Source organism: Anomaloglossus baeobatrachus, chromosome 9 (genome assembly GCF_048569485.1).
Source record: "Anomaloglossus baeobatrachus isolate aAnoBae1 chromosome 9, aAnoBae1.hap1, whole genome shotgun sequence".
Classification (NCBI taxonomy): Eukaryota; Metazoa; Chordata; class Amphibia; order Anura; family Aromobatidae; genus Anomaloglossus; species Anomaloglossus baeobatrachus.
Genome location: NC_134361.1, coordinates 167570739 through 167594978, shown reverse-complemented (window position 1 = coordinate 167594978; position 24240 = coordinate 167570739). Strand labels below are relative to the sequence as shown.

Genomic DNA, 24240 nt, shown 5'->3' with positions numbered 1-24240 from the left:
CACAAACCTCCCCCTTAAAAAAAGGGTTTGTTCGCCGGCCACAGCGTCGTCGTTAGGAAGATATGTGCGTGTGACGCGTACTAGCGATATTGTTCGCCACGGGCAGCGATTTGCCCGTGACGCACGCACGACGGAAGCGGGTGCGATCGCTAGCGATGTCGCAGCGTGTAAAGCGGCCTTAAGACCCAAGCGGGGTCGAAACGTCGAATGACTTCACAGTCTCAATAAATTTGAAAATTTTTTTGCATCACAATCTATGAGTGCAGTGAATTTATTTATTATCTTGGATTGGACCCATTTTTCACTTGCACCCCCAGCCACCTGTCTGAGTGCAGACCAATTTTTTTGATTTATATATTTTACTGACTTGTTCTGTATTTTTACAGAAGTTTTAATTAAACCATAATAATTCTAGGAAGTTTTCCTAATCTTTGTAAACTATGTAATCTATGGTGAGCCGTGAGCTGTGGTCAGTAACTGATCAAATTCCTTCTGGAGCTACTCAATAACGCTGCTGTTCACCAGTAATTTTTTTTTATTTTTTTTTTTAATAAAGACATGTTTTTGTGGCGCCCTGGATTAGCCAGGGGCCACAGGTAACAACACACACACACCCCCACCCCCAGCAGTTCACAGCAGTCATCTCCAGTGAGACCTGATTTCCTCCCTCGGGTTCAGAGTCAGGCAGATGGACACGCCCACCGAGGAGTCTAGCTGGTCTGAGGCAGGAAACAACGGAGACAAGTCCAGGCAGAGGAAAGGAGAGGAGGTGTGCAGAGTGGCAGAAGCAGACGGGGGCCTAGGTTGGAGCCTAGGGCCCTCGTGTAGCAGTAAGGCAGACGGTAGTGTCCGTCTGCGGGAGCCGGGAAGAAGGTCTTGGTGGAACCGTAGGTAGCCGGGGTTGGGCGGTGGCCCACCGGTACCGAACCGGGGAGCCAGCTGGAAACCGGAGCACAGGAGGAGCATACAAGAAGGTGCAGGAAAGGACTTACACTACCAACCTGGGGTCAGGGGAAAAACACCGCAGCCGTCTGTGGGACCCGTCCATCCAGCCGTTTGTTTTACCAGAGACTCAGTGTACGTTACTGGCTGAGTGAGTACCACCGTGCCGCCTGGCACTGCGTTGCCGCCTCCGCGACCCTGCACCCCACCAAGCCCTGCCATCCACTGTCCAGTCAACAACTCTGGGCCCCGGGACTACCAAAATCCCCCTACCCACGGAGGGGAGGAAAACATCCCAGCTGCTCCTTGTCATCGCTCCCGGGATCCCCGTACAGAGCAGCGGTGGTGCCCCAACCTCACCACACACCGTGGGTGGTGTCACAAACCGACATCCCAAACACCAACAAACCACCCACTTCACTCACGGGTGAGGAGCGCCGCTCGAGTCCCCGGATCCGGCCCACCGCTCGAGCCACCGAGCAGCAGTAGCAGCAGCGCCGGACCCGAGCGTGGTGAGAGCAGCGCCCCGCCGCCCGCGACACTTTTACTTGAAATCAAAGACATCATGCAGCCCTTGTACACACACTTTAGTCTGGATAAGACTAATAGATGAAATGTAACTTAGGGTACTTTCACACTTGCGTTTATTTCCTTCCGTTACAATCCACCCTTTTGGAAAACAGCGGAATCCGTTAACGGATTCCACTGTTTCCCATAGACTTGTATGGGTGACGGATTGTACCAAAAGGACCTGCGTTGCTTCCGCTGGGCGACGCTCCGTTGCTTCCGCCCAGCGGGAGGAACGCAGCATGTAACGTTGTTTTGAGCAGCGGAATCCTCTGGATTTCACTGCGCATGCTGTTCTTTTTTTTTTTTTTTAAAATCAAACTTTATTTTGGTTCGCGGTGGCCGAACGTTCAGCTGAGCGCTGTCACTTGCCGGTGCCCGGGCATGCTGGTGGCCGGGCGCTCAGCTGAACATTCGGCCACCGCGAACCAAAATAAAGTTTGATTTAAAAAAAAAAAAAAAGAACAGCATGCGCAGTGAAATCCAGAGCATGCCCGGCCGCCGGCAAGTGACAGCGCTCAGCTGAGCGCCCGCCCGCCGGCATGCTCGGGCGCCGGCAAGTGACAGCGCTCAGCTGATCACCCGGCGGTCGGCTGCAGGGAGCGATCAGCTGATCACCCGGCGGTCGGCTGCAGGGAGCGATCAGCTGATCACCCGGCGGTCGGCTGCAGGGAGCGATCAGCTGATCACCCGGCGGCCGGCAAGTGACAGCGCTCAGCTGATCACCCGGCGGCCGGCTGCAAGGAGCGATCAGCTGATCGTTCACAATAGTCTGCCGCTGGTAAAACTGTAAAAAAAATTAAAAAAAAATAAAAACGAATTGCGTTGTTTTGCAGCATCCGTTGCATCCGTTGTGCCACTATATGCAACACATCCGTTGCATCCGTTACACAACGCAATGCAACGGATACCGTTCAACGCAAGTGTGAAACTAGCCTTAACTGGCGAAGTACAAAGGCAAAACTGAAAATTTAGGGCCTGATTAATCATTTGCTTTTTTTTTTTTAACAATGCTTTTCTTTTTTTCTCTGGTGGTCGTCACTGATGGGTTCTCTTGCACCAAATTCTTCAGAAGGGAGCACATGCCTCATCAATTTTATCCAAAGTATAGAATGGTACTTTTTTTCTGGCTATAAACAGGTTTTCCACTTTTTAGGCCTTATGCACACGCTGAGTATTTGATGAGTTTTCTTACCTCAGTATTAAGGTCACGTGCACACGTTGAGTATTTGCTGAGTTTTTTACCTCAGTATCAAGGCCATGTGTACATGTTGGATGTTTGGTGAGTGACTTTTTTACCTCAGTTTTAAGGCCATGTGCAAACCTTGAGTATTTGTTGAGGTTTTTTTTACCTCAGTTTCAAGGCCACGTATACACGTTGAGTATTTGCTGATTTTTTTACCTCTGTATTAAGGCCATGTGCACACATTGAGTATTTGGGGAGGTTTTTTTACCTCAGTTTTAAGGCCATGTGCATACCTTGAGTATTTGGTGAGGGGTTTTTTTTTATGTCCGAATTAAGGCCACATGCACATATTCAGTATTTGGTGAGTTTTTCACCTCAGTATTAAGGCCACATACATACATTGAGTATTTGGTGAGTTTTTTACCTAAGTATTCTTTACCCAAAACCAGGAGTGGGGCAATCAGAGGAAAGGTATAATGGAAACACTGGCATCATTTCTGCATTTTCCACCCACTCCTGGTTTTGGCTTACACATACTGAGGTAAAAACTCACTAAATACTCAATGTGTGCACATGGCCTTAATAATGAGGTAAAAAAAAAAATCACTAAATACTCAATGTGTGCACATGGCCTTAATAATGAGGTAAAAAAAAAATCACTAAATACTCAATGTGTGCACGTGGCCTTAAAGCAAAAAGTTACACGTTTTGTAAAATGTCACAAAAATTGCTCCAAAACTTCTAGTGTAGATTAAAAAATTGTTTAAAAGAACTGAAGTCCTCAGTGGTTGATACCTTTTAATGGCTAACTGAAAAGATGGTAATAATAGCAAGCTTTCGAGACTACTCAGGTCTCTTCATCAGGCATGGTATAACACAAAATCTGAAGAGTCACATATTTATACACAACAGGACATAGAATAGTGTACATTAAAATTGTCTCTACAGCAGGGGTGGGCAATTAATTTTCCCATGGGGCCGCATGAGAAATTGGGATGGTTTTAGAGGGCCGGACTAATATAATTAACTCGGTTCTATATATATATATATATATATATATATATATATATATATGTATATATATATATATATATATATATATATATATATATATATATATATATATATATATATATATATATATATATATATATATATATATATATATATATACACACACACACACACACACACAAACACGCATATATACTGTGCGTGTATAATATATATACACATACACTCAATGTATACATACACACACAATCCCCATATACTACATCACTACACCCGCCACATACTACACCTGTAATATACATCAGTATACACTACACCTGTAATAAACTACACCTCTATATACTATACCACTATATATTACATCACTACACCTCTATATACACCTGTAATATGCTACATCACTATATACTACACCTGTAATAAACTGCAGCACATCACTATATACTACACCTGTGATAACCTACATCACTACACCCCTATATAATACACTTGTATTATACTACATCACTACACCCCTATATACTACACTTGTATTATACTACATCACTACACCCCTATATACTACACTTGTATTATACTACATCACTACACCCCTATATACTACACTTGTACTATACTACATCACTACACCCCTATATACTACACTTGTATTATACTTGTATAATACACTTGTATAATACAGGTGTATATAGGGGTGTAGTGGTGTAGTATAATACAGGTGTATATAAGGGTGTAGTATAATACAGGTGTATATAGGGGTGTAGTATAATACAGGTGTATATAGGGGTGTAGTGGTGTAGTATAATACAGGTGTATATAGGGGTGTAGTATATTACAGGTGTATATAGGGGTGTAGTGGTGTAGTATAATACAAGTGTATATAGGGGTGTAGTATTATACTACACTCCTATATACACCTGTATTATACTACACCACTACACACCTATAAAACTACACCACTACACCCCCCCCATATACCACACCTGTAAAACTACATTCCCATATACTAAACCACTACACCCCAAATATTTGTCAAAAGTTACCCCTCTCCCCCAGCCCCCTGCCTGCCCGCCCCCATTGTCCCCGCAGGTTACTAGTAACCACTCACCTCTCTTCTTATCGTTCCCATCCTCAGACACCTCCGTACGAGCCCCCCGCTGAGCTGCTTCTCCTTCACATGGCCAGGCTGCGCCGACGCTGTATTCCTAGGAGCCCCCGCCGCTGCCTCTCTCCATACGGCCCCCGCCTCTGCAGCTTCTCCTGCCGGGCGGGAACTTTTCAAATGACACATGCGCGCCGTACTGACGATATCAGGGCGCACGTGTGTCACAGAGAAAAGTGTCGGGCAAGGAACAGAGGAGAGATTCCTGCGTTCCGCTGCCTACACTGTGCGGAGCTTCAGGATCTCTCCTCTGTTTCCTACCCGACACGCAGCGTGTGATGAGGGTCAGGGCCGGCTCCAGGTTTTTGTGGGCCCCGGGCGGAAGAGTCCCAGTGGGCCCCATTAACACGCAGACACACATACGTACACATACATATTTAAAGACAAACTCACAAAAATACATATAGAACGGACACATCTATACAGCCATATACACTGACATACATAGATACACATTATACATGCCTACAGACACACAGCTCTGCTGCATACATACAGACACACATAGCTCTGCTACATACACACATAGCTCTGCTACATACATACATAGCTCTGCTACATACATACACACATAGCTCTGCTACATACAGACACACATAGCTCTGCTACATACATACACACATAGCTCTGCTACATACATACACACATAGCTCTGCTACATACATACACACATAGCTCTGCTACATACAGACACACATAGCTCTGCTACATACATACACACATAGCTCTGCTACATACATACACACATAGCTCTGCTACATACATACACACATAGCTCTGCTACATACATACACACATAGCTCTGCTACATACATACACACATAGCTCTGCTACATACATAGCTCTGCTACATACATACACATAGCTCTGCTACATATAGACACACATAGCTCTGCTACATACATAGCTCTGCTACATACAGACACACAGCTCTGCTACATACAGACACACATAGCTCTGCTACATACATACACACATAGCTCTGCTACATACATACACACATAGCTCTGCTACATACATAGCTCTGCTGCATACATACACATAGCTCTGCTACATATAGACACACATAGCTCTGCTACATACATAGCTCTGCTACATACAGACACACATAGCTCTGCTACATACAGACACACAGCTCTGCTACATACAGACACACATAGCTCTGCTACATACATACACACATAGCACTGCTACATACACACATAGCACTGCTACATACAACCATAGCTCTGCTACATATATATACATACACATTGCTCTGCTGCATACACACATAGCACTGCTACATACAGACACACATAGCTCTGCTACATACAGACACACATAGCTCTGCTACATATATACATACATACACATTGCTCTGCTACATACACACATAGCTCTGCTACATACATACACACATAGCTCTGCTACATACATACACACATAGCTCTGCTACATATATACATACATACACACATAGCTCTGCTACATACACACATAGCTCTGCTACATACATACACACACACATAGCTCAGCTACATATATACATACATACATACACACATAGCTCTGCTACATAATAACATACAGACAGACACACGCGGCTCTGGGGCCCAGCACATATGGCACCGGGGAGGGGGGGGGGGGTTTGCAGGGAATACACCTAGGGGGGGAGAAGAGCCCATACAGCTCACCAGGGCCCATAAATCGGGGGGTGGGGAGGGCACATACCGCTCAGGTCACGGTGGAGAGGGGGCCCACACAGAGCCGGAAAGAAGCACTGTGCTGGGGGTCGCTGGCAGGCACTGCAACTCTCATCTGTGGGATCAGCAGGACGCCGGCCGGTAGCTCCGCCCACAGATGAAGTTCAACCACGAAGTCTTTGCTCCTTAAAGGGACGGCGCCGCAGATTCCTGCTGAGGACTGCGGTCCCCGGAACTCAGCCCGGGGGCCGCAGAACTAAGGCGAGTGGGCCCCCCGGCTCTCCAGGGCCCCGGCATTTGCCCGGGCACTGATGAGGGTAATCTGACCACGCGCCTCCCGGAGCCTGGAGCTCCGGACAACAGGTCAGATTGCCCTCATCAGTGACCGGCCAGCAAGGACGCCCTGAGCCAGGCGGGCCGGTCACAGAGAGTAGGCGGGCCGGATGTGGCCCGCGGGCCGCCCCTTGCCCAGGTCTGCTCTACAGGGAGGAAGGAGACGAACTCTAGCGCCACCTATTGGAAGTGGCAATCCTAAAAGTCAAAAGTGACCCTTTAACAAGCCTTTTCATAGTGTACATTAAATCACTCCAGAAGGGGACTGCAGTATATTTCCTACAAATTTTGTAAAAAGTCACAAATGATGAATCAAGTGGAAACATAGAAACCTTGACTACAGTGGCAAACTAAAAAGAAAAACACAGGCGAACACATATAATATAGACTTCAGAGAAAACAAACACAAAAATGAATTTGCAGTAAGGATAAAAAAAAAAAAGAACAATGCACCAAAAACTCAACAAAACACAGGCGCAAGAACAATAACGAAACGGACCGATCTCATGCTATAGACTGACCTTTTTATTATTTTAATCTTATATTCAGGTTCCTCTATTTCTGTAACCTCCATCCACAGTCTGTGCATGTCTGAGGATAGAATACTGTCAGGAATATTGCGCAGAAAATCCTAAATCAAATATATATGTAGTACGATGGTCAGTTCATCAGGAGATAGATACAGAAAAATCGTATATAATCTTATGTATGGTGAGTGCAAACACAATCATTACTGAGGATCATAAGATACACAATCAAATCTTGTGTCACAAAAGCCTCTTGTTTTAAAGGGAACCAGTCAGGTCCAATATGCACCCAGAGCCATGAGCAGTTCTGGGTACATATTCCTATTCCCTGCCTAGCTATCCCTGTATACACTAGCATAGATAAAAGATCTTTAGAAAAAGTGTTTCTAATGAGCGCAGGGACTAGTCCCCTGGATGTTGCTTCCCTTGCTAGTCGGCCCCCTTAGCATGTTAGTACGCCCCTGTGGGGGAACTAACATGCTAATGATGCGCAGCGTCAGAGGATGATCTCACTTACCTCTCCGCTGCCATCGCCACCCGACACTGGATTTCGGCTCACTGCACATGACCCTGGAGTTTTGGTCATGCGCACTACTTCAGTTTGAAGCCAGGATGCATACACCCGGCTTCATAGTGCGCATGACAGAAACTCCGGGGTCATGCGCACTGAACCGAAATCCACCATCGGACGCGATGGCAGCGGAGAGGTGAGTGAGATCATCTTCTGATGCTGCACATTCATTAGCATGATAGCACAGCCACAGGGGTATACTAACATGCTAATGGAGCCGACTAGTCCCCTCGCTCATTAGCATACGATAAAAGATCTCTAGAAATACTTGTTCTAAAGATCCCTTTATCTATGCTAGTGTATACAGGGACGGTTAGGCAGGGATTAGCAATATGTACCCAGAACTGCTTGTGGTTTTGGGTGCATATTGGACCTTACAGGTTCCCTTTAAAGGCGTATTCCCATCTCCAAGATCCTATCCCAATATGTAGTAGGCGTAATAATAATATCAAATACCTCCAATTAGAAATGCAGTATAGTTCTCCTTGATTAGCTTTGTCTCTTACCTCATGTGCAGGGCATTGCAGTAGCTTAAGTATCCATGTTTACAACCACTAGCAACTAACTCACTCACTATATGCATGGTCATAACCATGGATACCTAAGCTACTGTAATGCACATGAGATAAGCGACATAGGTAATCAAGGAAAACTATACTACATTTCTGATTGGAGGTAGTTGCTAATATTATTATTACACCTACTACATATTGGGATAGGATCTTAGAGATGGGAATACGTCTTTAAATACAATTCCTAAGGAAATGTTCCCACAATGAGTATTTGCTGAGTTTTTTTATGTTGTAGTATTTCTGCAACTTTATCTAAATTAGCATAGTTGTATTTTTTTCATTACGCTTTTGAGTGCATTTTTTATGTCCTGTTTTGTGTGTGTTTTTTTACCTGCAGATTTTCCACATTTAATGCAAGGCTATGGGAAAATCTGTTCATAAAACTTAGCGTACCCACAGGAGAAATTGACAAGTCGTGGATTTGAGACAAGCAGTTTATGCTGCGTAAGAAAGCACATTGGGCAGGAAATTTCTGTAAATTCCATCCACTTTGCTGGAACTGTAAGACACTGTTTATGATACGAAAAAATGCAGTGTCAAAAACTCATCGTGTGAACACAACCTAATGGTGCTTTCCTTAATTTAATACTAAACTTCAACATGAAATAGAAAACATGACTTTACAGAGTGCATTGTACACTAATATCCTCTGAAGACCAATGGAGAACACATTTCTGTTGCTTGTGTCATTTATCTATCAGGGAGCTGCTGCTGACGTCACTGGCCGGCATATAAACACACGATATACGTCTTGTGGCTTTAGAAGGTTCCTTTCAGGCAGATGTTTAAAGAAGTTTGAAAAATGTTTTGCACGGCACTGAACGTGACCTTCTTGATGCCACTTGCAGAGGTTCCTCAAAGGAATAACTTATGCACACATCCTTATTAAGAAGGACTTCAACAGGGTATATACACACACAACGTATAATATACCAGAGCATACGTGCATAGTTTTCCAAGAGGTAGATGCTTCAGAACACATAGGCGTTTTTTTTTTATCTTGAAGTGTAGCGCCCCACGGGGCAGGTGCATTTAACCTACTCGTCGTCGGGCCATCAACTGTTGTTGTCACGGGTGGCCTAGCCTGACTCAGTTGACCCGTGGCACACAGAAGATGGCAGGGAAGAGATGATGGGGGTAGTAGTGAGGTGAATGTTTGCCGTGACGCCACCTGTGGTATGCGGCCATGGAATGGGCTGTCGCTGCTGTCGCTGTCCTCCGGGGCGGATGGTAGTAGCAGCCAGGGATGGTATCCCTCTCCACAGGTAGAGCGGGCCCCGGGGAGGATGATGAGGGGAGTACAGGTAATAAAGAGTTAGAGTCTATGGCTGCAGTTCCAGTTTGTTAACTCACTTTTGTACAATGCCCAGGTAATATCGGTCACTTGCTATGATGGGCTCCGTCGAACCCGAATCCCTTTAGAGTTCAGTCCAGTTTGGTGTTCGGTGGGTTTCTCCTTGTAACGCCTGTCTGTGGATTCCCTGGCTTGAAGCTACGAGGGGATCCTGGGTTTCACGAGATGTACTCTTGTCCCTATCTGCAGGTGCCACAGTTCCGATGTGAGGTCCGGCTTGAAGCGAGGCCCCGGATCCTATACGGCACTGTGCTGTCGGGCGCTGTGTGGACAAGGAAGCTTGAAACTTTCCAGGCACATTCTGGAAAACCAATGTGAAGTATGATCTTCCCTAGGGTCCTCCCTCCCTGTGTGGCGTTTGTTCCAAGGGGAGCAGGTTCACTCTCCCCAAGGGCAACCGTGTGAACTTTCTCCTCCTTCCCACCGGAGCACCTGTGAGACACGTCTGCTCCGCTGTTCTCCCTCTGCTGGCTGCACCTTCCCCCTCCCAGGTCCTAGTGGGACTGGAGTCCCTGTTTGAGGGCATCCTGTAAATGCCACTCTGTTGGCAACTCCTTTATTACCCGACCCTAGCCCAGTCCCCAGTGGGAACAGGGCAACAGGGTGTGTATTTGAGTGTGTAACGTGATAAAACCGGGACTGACCTCCTCAGGAACCGGTTTTAGCATTACATTTTTTTTTTTTTTTGCATCTTTTTGGTTGTTTTCTGAGCTCTTGATTTGTTGGGGGGGGGGGGGGGGTAGCACTGGCAGGTTTGGTTTTTTTTTAGCATTTTTCCATACTTTTTGAGTTGTCATTTTGACAAGCTTCACATTGACTTATATTGTAAAGTATAGAGTGTCTTCTGAGCATAAAGTACCTGAAGAAGGGTCAGCGCATCTCTTTTACCCATTTGGCATCCTTTGAAGCTTCATAGATTATTGACCTGGCCTAGTAATAAAAGTCTTGTGTGACGCCCTGGCCTATCAGGTGGTCACAGGGTATTGTACAATCCGCCCTGCTGTTGCAATATCCACCTCCTCCTTGGTTATGGGTCCCTAATCATTGGTGTTGCCAAAATCAGCTAATCAAAATCCTAGGTACACTCTGCACCACACCCACCAGTGGACGGCCTGAGTGGAATAGGGTCGCCCACGTGGGGGGTTGGTTAAGGGGAGGTCAGGAGTGTCAGTAGTGAGTCAGTGAGAGTCAGAGAAAGGAGAGAGGAGGTCAGGAGCTGGGCTCCTTGGAACTACTAGGTAGCAGACATTGGTCTGGGCCTGGTAGGAGCTGGACCCCCGGTCGCAGGGGATCGTGACAAGGGGCACGGTATTGTCGTGGAGGACAGCCGGCAGCCTTGTACTATCACCAGGCTGGGACCAGGGCATGACGGGGTATGTGGACCCTAGGTCAGTGAGTAGCTTCAGGCAACCTGACAATTCACCCGACGAGAATGGAGCCTTCAAGATCCGCTCTCCACCCGCTCCAAAATTGGGGTACTAGCGCAACGAGAGGGATAGGACTCTCCACACATACGGTCCAAGAAATCCCAAGCGTGAACCCTGAGAGCAAGCTCCCTCAGTTAGCCACACTGGGGAGCGGGACCCGACTAGTTTCAAGCTACAGGACCAACTAGAAAGAAACAAGGTGCCAAGGGAAAGGTCACAGATCAACAGGCAACACCAGCAGAAATGGGACCCAAACTTGCTCCCCCTCAACGGCAGCGGTGTCCAGAACTTTGGTTTACTAAAGTTGTCAGTGTCAGCGTTATTGGACTGAGTACGCAAGTGACCCTTACCTCCCCAACGGCACATCCCCATCACCTTCACCAAGTCCTGGGTCATCCCCCCTACCCATGGAGGGGTTAAACACCTGGCTGCCCACTCAATCGCCACTGGGTGATCCCAGCCGCAGCGGTGGTACTCCACCTTACCACACACCACGGGTGGCGTCACGAACTCTCAATATACCAATTCCCCCTGTAAATACCCCCTTCATTCGAGTGGCCGCGAGACCCCTGGGTCCGGACGCCCCTCGAGCCACCGCGGATCCGGATCCAAGCAGTTCGGCTGCTGACACGGGGGTGGTGCACTTGTAAATCAGATCTCCCATCTCTATTCTCTAATGATCAGAACGCAGTTATATGAGAAGGATGTTTTCCTGCCCGAGCCCCAAACATTTGTTTGAACGTTATTGAGTGTGTTATTTGTGTAAAGCGTCTTGTTACTACGGCCTTGTATTTATTTTCCTTGGGACGCTGACATATACAGAGCACTTACACTAAGTATTGTTTTTAGATTGAGCAACGTTTCAGTACCGTTATCACTGCAGCTGCTACGAAGACTGATTCTCCATCCATGTGGACCTCATCTCCGGAAATCAACTTCTCCTTCAGCTCTTTGCATGTCTTGGCATTAGCTGAGCGCCTGAAAATACCCTTGGTGTTTGGTCCTTCTTCATATAACAGTAGAAGCATATCCTGGAGGTTTCAAAGTAACAATCAGGCATACAGTGCCATTAACGACTATCAAGAACAAAAAGTAGAAAATATTTGCAACAGTTCTCTCTCTCTTCATTCATCCTCTTCTGCCCCATATCACAATTCAAATAATAAAATCTAAAATAAAGTAGTCATTATGTATCTTAGGAGAGGTATTATTAGCTAATATGGATACTATTATTGAGGAACTAATGGTAGAGATAAGACGTAGTGCCAGTATTTCCATTCTCTTTTTATTTGATCTAGTGAACGTGTAATCATTCTGACTCACCATAATGGGCTTGGGTAAATTACCATTAGGACAAACTGATGACAAGGAGTGACCAAAAAGTTTGCGCGGAGTGAGAGGTGAATCTGAAGCTGGAGTGCTTAAAGTGGTGCTTCCCGTCCTCCTCAGAGCCCAGTCTATTAGTGACTTCTTCCTTCGGCAGTGCTTTTGCGCGGATTCTGAAAGAAAAAGATTAAATGTGTAAAATCCATTCATGCATTTTTAATAATTTTAAAAAGTTTATAAGGAATTTAAATTAAAGATATGTAGTTCATAAAGTGTTAAAGTGACAAATATTTGCAGAACTTTGTTAATATTTTTCAGGCCCTTAAAGAGAACCTGTCAGGTCCCATATGAGTTCTGACCTACAAGCAGGGTGATGTGTGGCCTTGTAACCCCTTCCTACTGTCGCGGGCGGGGAGGAGGGTGCCGGCACCTCGCTCACCCCTCTGCTCGGGTCCGGCTGCTGCTGCTCAGTGGTGGCTCGAGCGGTGGGCCGGATCCCGGGGGTTCTCGAGCGGCACTCCTCGCCCGTGAGTGAAAAGGGGTTTTGTTGGGGAGATTGTCCGTGACGCCACCCACGGTTGTGGTGATTCGTAGCACCACCGCTGCTCAATATGGGGATCCCGGGAGTGGTGATGCGGAGCAGCCAGGTGTTGTGTTGTCCCTCCGTGGGTAGGGGTTGGTGATCCCAGGGCCCAGTGATGGTGTGGAAGGGTGCAGGGCCTGGTGGGCGCAGGGACGCGGGGGCAGCGCCGTGCCTTGCGGCACTGTGGTACTCACTCAGCCTGAGACGTTGACAAAGTTTTACGGTAAACCACACGGCTGGGAAGACGGTTCCCACGGACGGCTGCACTTGCTCTCCCAGCAGGTAACGGTGGTGTCCCTCTGACCTGCACCTGATGTTTCTAAGTTGGTAGCGATGGGTTCCCACCGGTAACCCGCTCCCCGGCTTGGATATGGGCCGGAGGAGCCCTACTTTGCCCGCAGACGCTGGCCCTGAGGAGCTGGTGCCCTGGCGGTGGCGGTGTTCCTCACTAATGGTTGGACGGTTGTCTTCAATCGGGACTTGGTTGTTGGAGGATCGACGTCCCCTTCACTGACGGATTCGGCAAATTATGGCGACTCCTAGCCTTGCCGGGGTCCGAGAGGCCACTGCCCTGGTGCTGACTGTCCTTCGTATACTGCTCCAGACCGCCGGGCCACTACTCGACCGCGGTCTTTCCAGCAACCTCCGAGCAGTCCCCCTCCAGACGTTCACCGCTGTTGCTGACCTGTCCTGCACTTAGCTGGACTCATGTCAGGCCTTTCTACGCTCCCTTTTGTTCCTTTTCTTCTTTGCTCCACTACTACTTCACTTTCACTTAGCTCTTTTACCACTTCCTTCTACTTCACTCCCCTGAGCTGCACTGCCTGGTTCTTCCCGCCTCCAGGGCTGTGTACTCCTCGGTGGGCGGAGCCAACCGCCTGGCCCACCCCCTGGTGTGAACATCAGCCCCTGGAGGAAGGCAACAAGGATTTTGGTAGCTTTGGTGTTCCTAACTGGGATGTAGGGTGTGGTGGTGTGATGACCTGTGACCCCTGGCTTGCCCAGGGTGTCACACTACCCATCCCTGTGTTGTAATATTGTGTAATATGAATGTATAAAAACATGTTTTATTACTTACATGTTCCCTATGTAAATGATCAGAGGGTCTAGTCCCCAGGGTGTCGCTTCTTGTTATCCGGGTTCTCGCTTCTCGTCTTCAGACGTACTCTGAGCATGCTCAGAAGCCTCCTGCGGTTTCGACCATGCGCAGAGCGCATCTGAAGCCGTGAAGCAAGCACCCGGATAACAAGAAGCTGCGGAAATGTTAAGTGCGCACGCGCGGGATTTCAAGGAGCTGACGGTGACGTCGCTCATGTAAATCCATGGTATCACGCCCACAGGGGCGTTACACCACGGAAAACATACAAACGCCCACAGGCGAAGCGACACCCTGGGGACTAGACCCTCTGATCATTTACATAGGGAACATGTAAGTAATAAAACATATTTTTATACATTCATGTTACACAATATTACAATACAGGGATGGGTAGGGAGGGGTTACTAGGCCACACATCACCCTGCTACTAGGTTAGAACGCATATGGGACCTGACAGGTTCCCTTTAATTCCAGGCAGATCAGTGGGGGATGGGTCTACCTCTGGAGCAATGCAATTCTCAAGAGTCACTGCAGTGAACAGTGGTGGTGCCAGGACACAGACCTTCTCGAATGTAACTAAACTCATGTGGCCCAAAGTTTAGGTACAATTTAAAGAAAATCAGTCACTAGGTTTGTGTTATGTAATCTGAGAGCAGCATAATGAGCCAGAGCCAGATTGCAGTCACTTATTAGACTGTGTGCTGTTGTTTTAATAAAATAATTGTTTTATCAGCAGGAAATTATAACTACAGGACTACGTGTATCCTGCCTCCTACTCAGGTTAAACCAGCACCCATCACTGATCAGCAGTTTTCTGTCAGTATACAGTGTACACAGAAAGCTGTCAATCAGTGACGTGGGTGGGGTTATACAGAGCTCAGCATTCTGAGCTCTGCTAGATCTTCAGCAGAGAAAATTGTGATTGCATTAAAATTCCTGAACCCAGTAAACAAAGTGATACATCACTGGAATCAGAGACTCAGTTCCTACATCCTCGGATCCAGTCTTTATTTTTTTTATTTCACTGCTGTAGTGGTTCTTTAAATGTAGGCCACCTGCCCACTGTCTTATACTTACCCTACGGCGTCTTCATTGATTTACAGCGTCGCTCCCATCATTCTTCTGCAGTTTGTGATATGCAGCTTCAATGTTTAATGGAGGCGCCGAAGGTAGCAACTCAATACAAGTCTATGAGAGCCTCGTTCTGACTCTCATAGACTTGCATTGAGACCGGCCAGTCAGAAGTTGAGGTTAGCAGATGGCGCTGCGGGATCGGGGCGATCCCGGAAAAAAAGGTGAAAATGCTGGAGGATGAGTATAAGACATGGGGCAGGGGACTTGAGTTTAAAGCACCACTCCAGTGCTAAAAAAAGAAACAAACGCTGGAGTGGAGCTTTAAGATGGGGTTGACCCCGTAGCGAACAACCCCTTTAAATAGAGCTTGGTGGGTATTAATAAATAAAGAAGTTATAGATCTGTTACTACAAATGATAGAAGTGTACAGTATATGTATTTTTGAGCTAAGAGAAAGCAGAAGATACTGGAGATCCTTACCCCTCCTCATATATAGAGGAACTTGTGGCTTCATTTTAATAATGAACTGACAGAGTCTTTCTTGAGGGAATTGTTCAAGACACACGTCTTCTGTGCTCTCTGCACCGAACAGAAGATTATTGTTGCTTCCTCTAGGCATGTCCATTAATTCCCTCAGACAGCTCATTGCTATACTGTAAGGGTGTTCATGACCTGTTAGGAATATTGTGATATTCATTAGCCCACAGAAATGCAAAATCACCAAATCATTCAGTGTTTGATTAAAGAACGACTGTAAATGACAGTAATTCATAAAGAACGCAATAAATGCAGGACTGGATCTGTGATATGTGAGGTTGCAAGTCATAGTTTTTAGTTTCATTGTTTACAAGGTTGAAGGTAGACTTAAAGGGTTATTCCCATTTCCAAGATCTTATCCCTATATATAGTAGGTGTAATAATAAGAATATTTGCAAATCCCTCCAATTAGAAATGTAGTATAGTTCTCCTGATTAGCTATGTCTCTTACTTCATGTGCAGGAATGGCAGTAGCGTAGGTATCTAAGGTTCCAACTAACTAACTCTCACTACATGAGTGGTTGTAACCATGGATACCTGAGTTACTGCAATGCCCTGCACATGAGGTAAGAGACCTAGCTAATCAGGAGAAATATACTACAGTTCTAATTGGAGGTATTTGCTAATATTCTTATGCTTATTACTACACCTACTATATATAGGGATTGGATCTTGGTTATGGGAATACCCTTTTAAAGTGTTGTAAAATTAATAATATTAGCAAATACCTCCAATTAGAAATGTAGTATAGTTTTTCTGATTCACTGTCACTTACCTCATGTTCAGGGCATTGCAGCACCTCAGGTACTGTATCTATGATTATGACCACTAGCAACTAACTATCCAACTGTGACTATATGCGTGGTTGTAACCATGGATACCTAAGGTCCTGCAATGCTCTGAACATGAGGTAAGAGATATAGTGAATCAGGAGAACTATACTACATTTCTAATTAGAGGTATTTTCTAATATTACTATTACACCTACTACATATTGGGATAGCAGTCACATGGGGACTTGGACATGGGGATACCCTTTTAAGTCCATCGATTTCAGCCCACAGCCTAACATGTTGATCCAGAGGAAGGCAAAATCCCCATGGGGCAGATAGTAAGCTAAATATTAAGGGGAAAATTCCTTCCTGACTCCACATACTGCAATCAGACTAGTTCCCTGGATCAATGCACCATCACAGGATTTAGTGTATATAACTAGTAATATTATAATTTAAGAATGGCATCCAGGCCTTTCTTAGCGTGCGCAGGGAGCAAGAGCCGGCACTGGCAGCGTGAGAGCTGCGGAGGCTGGTAACGAAGGTAAATATCGGGTAACCACCTTGGTTACCCGATGTTTACCCTGGTTACAGCTTACTGCAGCTGCCAGACGCCGGCTCCTGCTCCCTGCTCGCTTCATTTCGTCGCTCTCTCGCTGTCACACACAGCGATGTGTGCTTATCAGCGGGAGAGCAACAATAAAAAAAATGAACCAGGGCTGTGTGTAACGAGCAGCGATCTCACAGCAGGGGCCAGATCGCTGCTCAGTGTCACACACAGCGAGATCGCTAATGAGGTGACTGTTGCGTCACAAAAACCGTGACTCAGCAGCGATCTCAGTAGCGATCTCGCTGTGTGTGAAGTACCCCTAAGTGAAGCCCTTACCAAAGAGAGGATATGGAGACTCATCCTTTACAGATAACACCCACAGGTGGTAGTCACTTGGCCTGCCCTGGACAAAGAGAAAAGTAATTTAATAGGGGAGCAAATAGAATGATGCTTCTGTAATCAACAGCCAAAAAAGCAATATGAAAAGTATTATTTCTACGGACATTTGCTTTAAATATGTCAATTCAGGCACTACCAAGAAGGCACAGGCGCTGATGTAATATTTGGGGCCAACCCTTTAACTAAAATGTAAAACTTTCAGTATTTCCTTGCGCAGCAGTCACATAGAAGTCTGGTTACTTACTGGGATTCCCAGCTGTTGAGCCGCCTGTTTAATTACTTTTTCAGCATCGTCCTTGTTACATACAGCAATTGTGGTACTCTAGTAAAATAAAAGGGAAAGCGGTCGTCATGAGAATTCACACTTATGTACTCTTATCCTGTTTACCCCTTTATCCGTTTTGTTTTAGGCAATGTATAGTGTCTAGAAAGTGTCTATGGCAAAGGAACAGCAAGACAGTTTTTTACCCTTGAATTGAGACTTTTGAGAATGAATGATCATTCCGGGAGGAGAAAGAAGTGGATTTCACTAATAGGATATATCGCAAAGTTTCTTATTTTAACATGTACTATTAATTGATGGACGAAAAAAAACCCATTAAAAACAGTATGAATCTCTAACAATATCTTTATTGTAGTTTATTTTTGCCTCAGTGTGCACTGTAATAATGTCCGCAAGCAGCAACAATTCACATTTGTAGAGCTGTGCCCATTGTCCTGGCCCTTGGGTAATATGGGTCACACAGCCGATTACTATCTATGATAGTCTTCATATACAAAGTAAATAAAAAAAATTAGATAATTTATTATTATTATTTTCAATGCTCTGGGTTTTTTTTCTAAAGGTTTTGTAAGTTTATATATTGAATACAATGACCAAGAATCTGAAAGAACACTAGTGCATGGCCTTATTATCCCCCGCCTGGACTAATGCAACCTCTGGCTCTCTGGCCCCCCTTCTAACACTCTTCATCCCTACAATCTATTCTAAACTATGCTGTCCGACTAATCCACCTTTCCCCTCGCTATTCCCCAGCCTCTCCTCTCTGCCAATCCCTTCACTGGCTTCTCATTGCCCAAAGAATCCAGTTCAAAACAATAACCATGACATGCAAAGCCATCCACAACAGGTCTCCTCCATATAACAGTGACTTAGTCTCCCGTTACCTTCTTGAACGTAACCTCAGATCCTCACAAGATCTCCTTCTCTACTTTTCTCTCATGTCCTCTTCCCACAATCGCATACAAGTTTCTCCTGTGCCTCACCCATACTCTGGAACTCTCTACCACAAAATATCAGACTCCTACCTACCATGGAAACCTTCAAAATGAACCTGAAGACCCACCTTTTCTGACAAGCCTACAACCTGCAATAACCCTCAGTCTACCATACTGCTGCACAACCAGATCTACCCTCACCTACTGTATCCTCACCCATCCCTTGTAGACTGTGAGCCCTCGCAGGCAGGGTCCTCTCTACTCCTGTCTGTGCCTTGTAGTGTTCATGATTACTGTATTGTCTCTATTATGTATACCCCTCTTCATATGGAAAGCTCCATGGAATAAATGGAGCTATAATAATAATAATAATGGCAGCAGTACAAATCTTAATGCAATGAGTTCCTCCAATCTTATCATCTATCATTTCAGACTATGGCAGAAAGAAAGCGTCACATAATGGAAACCATACATATAGTAAATATAGTGCACCGATATGGAGGGCCGGGAGCCTCACTTACACACCCAACCCTCTGGAAGCCTACAACTGCTACTAGCAATGGGTATTTATTCCTGATTTCTCTCTCATACGATTAAATCATTATCATGAAAGATTATATACACAGTCCCCAAATAATTAAGTTTACGTACTGGTGTTATCCATTAGCCTAATAGATATATTTAATAATCTTGGTTGATATTTAGCAGAACACAAAATACAGAAAGTTATTAATATTTTTACTCATTGTCTGTAGATCTACACAATAAGGGAAGAGTCAGCACCTTTCACTTCCCAGCCAGATGTGAGCGGATGTAATACTACTGGGGAAGTGATCACATATGGGGCTTGTTTACCATCTATTCAGCAAAGTAAGCAAGACTCCATTTCCCGATTATATGTTGAATTGTTACCAAAGGACGAGTGCCTGATATTTCTTGATAAATGTAGTGATATCTGTACACATACATGAAACAAGGATTACAACAGGGTTAGTATATGTTATTGTATTGTAGAGGGAAGATGAAGAGTCAATGTCTATACAATGTATATAGAAGTATTGGGACACGTACATATTACAGCTAAAGGAACTTTATGACCTCCACTTCTAAATCCATAGGCAATAATATGGTATTGGTCCCTTTGCAGCTTCTAATCTTCTAGAAAACCTTTCTACTAGATTCTTGAGGATGTCTAGAAATTTTACCCATTCATCCAGAAGAGCATTTCAAGAGTTAAGGCCCCGTCACACACAACGAGATCGCTAATGAGATCGTTGCTGAGTCACAGTTTCTGTGACGCATCAACAATCTCTCCAGCGATCTCGTTATGTGTGACACCTACCAGCGATCAGGCTCCTGTTGTGAGATCGCTAGTCATTGCCGAATGTTCCGGACCATTTTCTTCAAAGGCGTTGTCCTGCTAGGCAGGAGGCATCGCTGTGTTTGACACCTACCAAAGACCTCCTAACACGGTCCCAACGCCTGCCGAGATTGTTATACAGGTCGCTGATCATTACTGCATCGTTGGTAAGGTCCAACTGTGTGACATCTCACCAGTGACCTCCCAGCGACTTACCAGCGATCTTTGTCAGGTCGTATCATTGTCGGGATCACTGGTAAGTCGTTGTGTGTGACTGGGCCTTTACACACTGGTGTTAGACGAGAGGGAGTTGGCTTTAAATTTCTGTTTGTTCTGATTCCAAAGTGAGATCTCCGTGCGAACAGCCAAGTTTGTCTATATCAAACTTTCCCATCCATGCATATATGGACCTTGCTTTGTAAACTGGGGCGCAGTCATGCTGTAAGAGAAAAGGGCTTTCCCAAACTGTTCCCACAAAGTTGGAAGATACAACTGACCAACATGTCTTAGTGCACTGAAGTATTAAGATTTCACGTCACTAGAACTAAGGGACCAAGGCAAACTCCTGAGAAACAACCTCCTATCATTTCCTTTTTACACCAAAATTTAAAGTTTGCAGAATGCAATCTGGTGGGTAACGTTCTCCTAACATTCACCAAACCCAGATTCGCCCATAAGATGTCAGATAGTGACTCTACAGAACACGATTCCACCCCATAAGAGTCCAATAGGGATGTGCTGTGCACCACTCCATCCAAGGATTGGCAATGTGCTTGGTGATGGAAGGCTTGAGTGCAACTGCTCGACAATGGAAAGCCATGTCATAAGGATGGCAGTGGGTAGTTTTGTGCTGATGTTAATGCCATGGAGGTTTGGACTCTGCAGGTATGGAGTCAGTAGAGTGTTGGAGCACTATTCACCTCAGCAATTGACAATCACGATGTATAACTTTATTTGGAGTGACGCTCATTGGCTGAGTTGTTACAATTGCAAAATGCTTCACTTTTCAATAAACCACTCACAGTTGATCATGAAAAATATAGGTGGAAAGAGTGCACATTTGGGGGCTTGAATTTACACACTTATTCCAATGGGACCAACATCTTTATCCAAATAGTGTAAATGTGGAATATAAGTAATAGAAGGTATAGAGTAGTTTGAGCTGCCAGATTTAGGACAGCACATCTGAACAGGGAGGGGGTGGAAGGAAGGGATGAGGAGTACTCTATTGTGGTGAATGGGGCTAGATTGGGCAATAAATTAATGTATAGTTTAAAGAAAGAATCCAGCTCACCCTGGAGATCGCTCAGTTTCGTCGGTAATAGAAAACAAAGGATCCCGCTGCTGCTTCAGCGTCAGGTACAAGTGAAACAACAAGGAATAATCCAGCTTCTAGATTTTTTTTCCTTTATATTAAAATTCACCTTTCTGGTAATTTCTTTAAAATCATCCAAGAAAATATTGCATGATTCATGAGTAATATAGCAGGTCGATAGGAGATGTAAGGCTCACACCAGATGCGTTTCGAGGGCAATAAAATAAATGAAAGTCCATAAATATTCTTATTTTTATAATGTTGGAGAGGGAAGAGTTCAAAAGAAAAGTAGATCCTTTTATGTCTGTCCTTTGTACTATTTGTAAGAAAATAAAAATGTGCAAGTGGTGATTTATACAATACATATGATCTGATTTTAAAAAAAATGAAATGTCAATAACTGGAAGAGGAACATGTAACATGCCTAGCACATTGTACTGAATTTACCATACATCATTCAAAGATCTCTCTGAATAAGCGCTCATTCACACATCACTGATTTTTCTCCCATGCAAAAAAAACGGTCCAAGTTTCAACAGTGATTTTTCACAGCTCCATCAGTTTAGTCAATTTTTGTATGACAAAAAAATAAAAAAATAAAAGGTGTCACAAGCTTTGCCTATTAAAGAGTCCATACAAAATCTGCACATAGATGGCATCTGACTGCTGTCTGTTTTTCACAGATCCACACACTTGCATTGGTGAGTTTGATCAACATCAGAAAAGTGTCCGAATTTGTGCCGACCAGTCGGTCGGAGGACAAAACTGGACAAGTGAACTACCCCATAGACTATCATATGTATAGGTGCTATCCGTGACAAACACTCATGAGAAAAACTGATGTGTGAATGAGCCCTAACACAAATGATGCCCACATCTAGGAACAAGTAATTATGACCGAGATAGACAATCATTACTCACAGACATGAACTCGTCTGCATCCAGGTACAAAACACTGATCGGGATTTTTCTGGGGTATTCATCTTTCTTCATCTCATTAATATGCCTGGTAATGAAACATATAAGTCATAACAAGAATTGCCAGTTATTTAATTAGCAATTGTCAAATCAACATGTATTTCAAATTAATATCAGACATGTTAAAGTCCAACAGCCTCCAACAGATGACAGGTAAGGTTGGGGTGCTCCTATAGATATAAGGTGGTCAGTCCTGACGAAATCTAGTCTAATGTGTAGGACCACTTTATCAATCTGGCACAACATATTATTAAGTAACCATCTATGGTAAATCTGCTACCACCATTTTCAGTCTAAGAACACCTAAAGCAAAAAGTCTAGATGGCACCTAATAAAAAAATATGTCGCAAGATAATTATGTTCCTCCTGGGAATGAAAGAGTTAAGATGAAATCAGGTCTTACCAGCACAGAGTTGAGAGCCACTTCTCCTTTGTCTCAGAGGAACTACAACACAAAACAATACAGAATGAAATGAAATAACTCCCGCTTTTACCAAGGGCGCATTCAGAGACAGATCCCAGTTCCTTCCTCACATCCACAACATAAGCAAATGGCCCTTCCTGCTTCTATTTTGAACCATGTCCAGTCAAGGTTTCCTGATGTCAAGATCTTACTTCTTGCCAAGTTTCTTTTTATCTTTATCTTTATTGACCTGAACATTGTGTTTTTATTCATTTAGTCTCCGGAGTCTATGTAGAGGAGAATTACCTATTATAGCTATTAATAGATAAAACAATCATGGAATGAAAAATATTCCAGTGTCATTAAAAAAAATAAAAACAGTTTGCTGAAGACAAGCAGACTAAGGACCTGTATTACTGGAGCCGTCCTGAGGTCTGATGAGACCAAGATAAACGTATTTGGGTCAGATGGTGTGGTGGCAACTAGGTGAGGAGTACAAAGACAAGTGTGTTCTGCCTACAGTCAAGCATGGTGGTGGGAGTGTCATGGTTTGGGGCTGCATGAGTGGGGAGGTACAGTTCATTGAGGGAACCATGAATGCTAATATGTATTGTGACATACTAAAGCAAAGCATGATCGCCTCCCTTCATATTCCAACTTGATAACATCCCCAAACGCCTCCAAGACCACCACTGCCTTGCTAAAGAACCTGATGGTAAAGGTGCTGTACTAACCAAGCATCTCCAGACCTAATCTCTATTAAGCATCTGTAAGATATCCTCAAACTGAAGATAGAAGAGCACAATATTTCTGACATCCGCCAGCTATGTGATGGAGAAGGGAAGAAGATCCAGTGGCTTCTGTGAACCTCTAGTGAACTCCATGCCCAAAAGAGTAACGGCAGTGCTTCAAAGTAATGGTGGATGCACAAACTATTGACACTTTGTGCACAATTTGGCCATTTTTCACTTAGGGGTATACTCACTTTTGTTGCCGGCAGTTTAAACATTAATGGCTGTGTCTTGATTTATTTAAAGGACACCAAATTTACACTGTTATACAAGCTGCACACTGACTAATTTACATTGTATCAAAGTGTCAGATCTTCAGTGTTGTCCCATAAAAAGTTATAAAATATTCACAAAAATGTAAGGGGCATACTTACTTTTGTGACATACTGTACATAGAGCATTTAGCACCTATTTAAATTATACTAGTATAGATTAAAGGGATATTCCCATCTCCAAGATCCTACCCCAATATGTAGTAGGTGTAATACTACTAC

The 24240-nt window shown here is 44.6% G+C and overlaps 1 protein-coding gene across 1 annotated transcript in view; it reads right to left on the bottom strand.

The window, feature by feature from the left end:
- Positions 1-24240, bottom strand: part of LOC142251338 (uncharacterized) — a 222022-nt gene that overhangs the window by 62962 nt on the left and 134820 nt on the right. Inside the window, exons 5-12 of the mRNA XM_075324033.1 lie at positions 22956-22997; positions 22496-22580; positions 17926-18003; positions 17619-17685; positions 15903-16094; positions 12664-12839; positions 12210-12371; positions 7411-7520 (exon numbers count right to left, since the gene is read on the bottom strand). Coding sequence (XP_075180148.1) covers positions 7411-7520; positions 12210-12371; positions 12664-12839; positions 15903-16094; positions 17619-17685; positions 17926-18003; positions 22496-22580; positions 22956-22997 — 912 coding nt within the window. The remainder of the gene's footprint in view (positions 1-7410; positions 7521-12209; positions 12372-12663; positions 12840-15902; positions 16095-17618; positions 17686-17925; positions 18004-22495; positions 22581-22955; positions 22998-24240) is intronic.